The sequence below is a fragment of the Vanellus vanellus genome (assembly GCF_965231255.1).
Source record: "Vanellus vanellus genome assembly, chromosome: 3".
Lineage (NCBI taxonomy): Eukaryota > Metazoa > Chordata > Aves > Charadriiformes > Charadriidae > Vanellus > Vanellus vanellus.
In genome coordinates, this window is record NC_138907.1 from 2,575,747 (window position 1) to 2,581,746 (window position 6,000).

The window sequence follows — 6,000 nt, forward strand, 5'->3', positions numbered from 1 at the left end:
TTGTACTATTAGGCTCTGACAGCAGCAGCAGAGGTGTAGGGGCAATAGAATGGCTCTACAGTAAGCTGTGAGATGTCTTTACTATACAGGCTACTAGAGGCTTTAAATATATGTAAATTTCATGTTTATAAAAGGGCTAAGGTTTTAAGTAAAATGTTCCTAGCCCTTATGATTGGAGAGCAAAGCTTGAAAAGCATGGCTAAAGTTCTTCCCAAAACCTCAGAAGCCAGACGGTGGTGATAAAGAATTCCACATTTCTTCTGCAAATATTTAAATATCAAAATTTATGAAGACTTGACAGTACTGTTTCAGAATACAACATTTTGGAGGTATCTTATAAATATTTGTAATCCTAGTCTATACACTGTCTCAGATGTAAATACAATCTTCCAAAAGCAAAATTCTCTCCAATATTTTATCCCAAACAAAGGGAAATAGTGTAAACAAGCCAGTGCCTTTATTTTCTTTCCCTCTAAATAAAAGCACACATTTCTCTTGTTCCACTGTAAGTGACACTGTGGTTAAGGTGAAGAGAAACAAACACATTTCTAAACTGTTCCCAGTTCACCAAGTATTAATGCTGTAGGTCATTTCCAGGTACATTTCTAGCACTATAGACTGTAAATTGCTCCGGTCTCAGGATAACATAATTTCACTTTTTGCATACAATAAATGAACTATTGTAGCACATCCTATATGTATCAATGGTTTGGTACAGAGTCTAGCACAGGAAAAATGCATTGATCATTTATGTGCTTGTTTGGCATGCCTGCCTGTGTAAAGGTGCAAAAAAGTCTGTTTCTTCCTGCATCAAGGTTACGTTTTCCTTAGCAAAGTAGATGATTTTGATCAGAATAGTGCCAACCAAACTATTTATTTTAGAGAAATCTGTTTTATAGCATAGATTTCAGTTAAAAAAAAAAAAAATCTTATTTGGGGAAATCATAAAGTTACTCTGCTGCCTGTGGAATTCAAAGTGTTGTGTATTTCAGGGCTGTGCTAGTACTACCTTGTATTACAGAGGCAAGGCTCCTTAAGTAACACCTCCAGAGAACTCTGCAGATTTGACCTGGTCAGGCTTCATTCTGTCAAGTTAGCAGGTAGGCACGTGTGCCTTGGCTTGCAAGAGATGCCTGATTGGAATACTGTACGCATCCAGGCTATTTCCGTGAGGATCTAAACTGGGATGGTGCAAACCCAGCTCTTAAGGTATTGTTTTTCAGTAACATGTTGAATGGAAAGAGCCTGGTTGCCTAGGTAACAAGCCAAAGTCACTTAGCAAAGTTTGGTTTTGTTAATGAAATGATAAAAGGAAAAGAATGTTGTTTAGGTTTGTTTTGGGGTATTTTTGCAAGCAGCCCTGTCTGAATGAACCAGTCATTGGGTGTTCTCAACCCTGTGGCAGAGGGCAGGAGCGGGGTGCCAGGAGCGCTGCACCTGAGGAGAGACTCTGGTGCTGGCCTACCTGGCTTCTCCCCTGGACAGGGAGGTTCTGTATCTCATAAATCTGTAATTAAACTGTATCTGAGTCAATCTAGTCCCCACACTGCCAGTTTGGTTTTGAACAGTGAGATTGGAGCGCAGCTAAGAGTGCTTGCATGGACTTGTGTAATACTTGAGAAATAAAACACAATGGGAAACGGCTATTTGGAGATTAGCTCTTGTTCCAGACTCACTGAAGCAGTGTCTCCTTAGAAATAGATCCTTTAAAATATTTATTGAGTAAGCTATACACTCTCCTGTCACAGACTAAAGAAATGTCCTCATTTGATTCAGACCTACCCCATGTGACAAGCGAGGTGGAGGCTGTCTTTCTCACTCCTGAAGAGAAGTGGGTAGCAGCAGTGGATTTTAAAATGGATGCTATAAATGGCAAGCTAAAACTCCAAATGCTAGTAATTGTAGCTAATCTGTTGCACACATTGGGTGATTTGAAATTCATGCACATGTGAAGGAAAATTAAGATGACTGAGTGAAGCAAGAGGAGGATACAAAACCTCTTCCTAATTTGGGCCTATTGATCTGGGTACCAATGGAAGTTAAAACCATTTTAAAAGTATTACCCTTATCAAATATATTGGAGATGACATTTTCTGCTCTGTAGATAAATGGGGAAACAACTGTAACTGTGTACTTTTTAGCAAATACCAATTTCCTGCTTTATTACCTTTTTAAAAAAAAAAATAAAACACACCAAAGGAAAAATGCTTCTTCATAGTGTTCAGTGAATGGTCAGTCACTTGAGTGAATGGAGGGAAAGTCAATCCTATTGTGAAGTATTAACATCTCAATGAGGAACTGAGCCCCTGTAGTCATGGAAATCCCAGGTAGGGAGCAGTTCCATAACACTTCCTTCCCTACTTCCTAATAGGGAATAAAATACATGCATCCTGCAAAGAGTTTCTAAGGAGCTGGATTGTTTTAATTTGGATTTTCATAATTTTTACTTTATCCTTATTCATTTGGAAGCATATGGAGCTGTGTTTCAAAATACATACCTGTTTTCTTACAGTATTAAGGATGTATATTTTTTCATAATCAAGAGGCCGTGTGCGGAGTTACAAGAACAAGGTTAGTTGTGTAGGTCCTGAATACAGGTTTGGAACTGTGCTAGCGATGAGACCGATCTTAAGGTCTCTTGAAGAATAGGACCTGTCTCTCATAAGCAGGTAAGATACTTGAGATATTTTGCAGTGTTACGTTGAGTCAGAAATTGCCTAAAAAAAAAAAAAATCTTGTCGCGTAGGGTCAGTAGCGAGATGCATTTCTATTCCTCAGGTGTGTTTTATTTACTGGCTCAAGAGACAAGCAACTTCTATGCACAATTTTCATTATAAAGACATCAAAATTAAGTCTCACTGCAAGAACATTGTATTTTATAATGCTCAGTGTGATTTTTGCAAAAGATTAATTAACATAACTGTTAATATGACATAACTTTTCTGGTTTTCAAATTGGAACTTAAATGAATAATGTTATTTTTTAATACTAATCAGACCTATGTGTATATAGCAGTTTATGCATCATCAAAGTTGTAAGTACTTGTGTGGAAATATTGCTCCTTAAATATGGTACACTACAATACTTTCTCTCTCCTATTTCTGAGACTTTAGTACAACACAAAATACTGATAAAGTATATACCCCTCTGTAAGCAGTGTCATTGTCTGCACTTCAGGTGTTTGTGCACCTCCTTTTATCTCACAACAGTTTATCACTACTGTGAATTAGCAAATTGCTGCAGGAGAGGAATAAAGTGGGCGTGCGCATAGGAGCAGCCATTGCACTGTTAGCTTACAGCCTCAATTACCTTGTGGTAATTTGTGTTCAATGCTATTTTTTAGTGTGGTGTGGAAGAAGGCAAGCCACCACCATAATTAAAGATTGAATTGTAGTGCAAATCCACTTAACAATGCCGGTATAAAATTCAGTATTTATTACAACTTGGTATTGCTTTGACATAATTTTGATTTTTGTTTGCTTTGTCTTTTTGCTGGTTTTGAAATTACTCATTTTCATTTCAGTTTCCATTTCTTTCAGTTGTCAGAAAAGGGTAAACTGGCTGTTAGCGTTCTTTTTTTCATAATATTTTTCAATTATGAATAGTTTTTAGGTCCTTGCTGAAAGTATAGTATTGACTCTGCAAAGGTAATATATACCTATTTTAATGTTGTTATAAGTACTTAAAAGGGATGATTACAGTGAATCTGCTTTAGCCTTTTGTCAGATGTATTTTTAGGTAATACTGTGTAATATTCTTTAAAATATTGATACCTTTTAAATAGTTTGGGTTGTTTTTTTTAAAGGAGAAAGGTAGGAAAACCAGAGAAAAACTAACTATTTGTGGTAGTTTCCTCATTGAAAAGCTTCTTAAGCATCTTGGCAGGGGGTGGGAAGGGAAGGAAAGGAATGGCAGGAGAATAAACCCCACACGTGCAGTTCTTTATACGCTCACCCTCTCTTATTTTTCTTGCAGGAAATCCTGGCTGAGTAAAGTTGGAAGCCCAAGCTCTCGCATAGATCGAACAAGTTTTTCCAATGAAAAGGAGATTTCCAAGCTCGACTTCTCAGGATTTAGCACTAGATATTAACAGAAGAAAACATCACTAAGCACAAAATTGTGATGTTTCTGCTGCATGATATTTTCTGTGCCTCCATAAAATGTCATGAGAGCATTCAAATGCTTTGTTATACTAGAGATAAATATAAACGGTCCCTGTTCACATGAAGTAAGAATTCTTAGTTGCTGTATTAGACATTTTATGCCATGAATGTCAATATCTAATATTGAAAATGCCAATATCTAATTTATTGCATCTTGAAAGCTAGATAAACGATTAAAAGTGTCAGTGATTATTTGTGCACAGAGATTTGTTATATATAATCATATGGAACCTAATCTTTACACTGTGATTCTTCATATATTTAGATGCAAAATAATAAATTTGTGTTCTACTGTTTGTAATTTCACCAAAAATTCTTAACTACAGAACTAGAACACTGAGAGATCTGTTCAAACAGCTCTGTATTATAGATCACGTTATTTGTGATAATTAGTTTAAGATATAGTGGTAATTTAAATTAAATCTATGTTGCCTCAAACTAAGATTATCTAACCAACTTTGGTTTAAAATTCTCTATAAAAATACATATAAAAGTCTTGGAACAAGATGATGAAATGCATGGCCTCTCACCCCTTTTTCCTTGTTTACCTACAGCTTACATCCATACTGACTATAAAGGATGTTTTGATCTTTTTGCTTTTTTGGTGTTCTTACTAAAATTGAAGATTTTATTTTCCTTAAGGAAATGTATTTGCTTCTAGTTAAGAATGTATGTTGGAGCCTGATTCAACGTGGTGCACCTACGTACATCACATCACGTACATGAAAGGTCCTGAGGAACTTGACTTATGCGCTCACAATAAATATTGGATAAGTCTTTGCAGTATTGGATCTAATTCTTATATATAGTGCTCTTTTCACAGGCACCAGGGAGTCTGTCAGGGCTGGAACAGACCTATATCCTCAATTCTAAAGTACTCTGGTGTCAGGATTAGTACTTACTGGAAGACTTTGGTCAGATCTCTGATATATCCAAGCAGGCACCTGTGTGATCTGGCAGTACGCTCTCAGTTAATCAAGATTGATGCCATCGTGCTATGACAGAGGCTCAAGCTGTAAGTCCCTGTGAGAAGGGTGTAGTACCTAAAGTGCAATAATACTGCAATAATGTGGTCGCATGGCCTTGGGTTGGCTCTGCCCATGGGCAGAGCCTGCTAGTGTCTTCCTGGACTGTATCCTCTGAGAATGCCCTTCGTGAGGATACTTAAGCTGGCATTGCCACTGGCTGGTCTGTACCTCTTCTAAGGGTAGATACCATCGATTTAGGCAATGTCCTCAATTTTGTGGTTCTTCTAATTTCAGGAAAGGATGTTTCAGAATTTAGGCATTGTGGTTTTTTACCTGTGCAGAGCAAGGTGTGCATGGAAGGGTTTTTCTACTGACTACTAGATTTATTTTCACTGGGCCTTTGTGTATTAAGCAGTCAAACCTCCTTTCTAGGATTTGCAGGAGTTAGTTATGAATTGCTGTAGTTCAAACCACGCTTGACTTCCGTGATTATACACAAGCATCCTTTGTTGAAGCCATTGTCAATAACTCTTGTTCAACTCAAATGGAAATGGCAAAGTTCAAGTGTAGTGGTAGCTCAATAGCTGTTACATCCTCTCTGAAAATTGTATCCTGCCGAAGTCAAGTAGTTTACATTTTCCTTGAAGCTACCTGGCAGAAGATACCCCCTCAGTCAAAGGCATGTTCATCCAACTTCCTGAGCTTGAATTTTGAGCAACAATAATAGAGGAAGGCAGAGAACAAATGGGATGAGATACACAGGACGAGGAGCCAAAGATGAGATTGTTGTTTGGATGTGTTGGCGTGGGTGGAGCTGGATGCTCACAAGGACTCAGTAATTTTACCCTGACTCCACTAGAAATGCAAGG

At 37.5% G+C, this 6,000-nt stretch overlaps 1 protein-coding gene across 1 annotated transcript in view; it reads left to right on the forward strand.

Moving 5' to 3' along the window:
* ACYP2 (acylphosphatase 2) overlaps positions 1–4,954 on the forward strand; it is a 44,615-nt gene extending 39,661 nt beyond the window's left edge. The window contains exon 4 of the mRNA XM_082480645.1: positions 3,976–4,954. Coding sequence (XP_082336771.1) covers positions 3,976–4,090 — 115 coding nt within the window. The 3' untranslated portion in view covers positions 4,091–4,954. The remainder of the gene's footprint in view (positions 1–3,975) is intronic.
* The last annotated feature ends 1,046 nt before the right edge of the window (positions 4,955–6,000 follow it).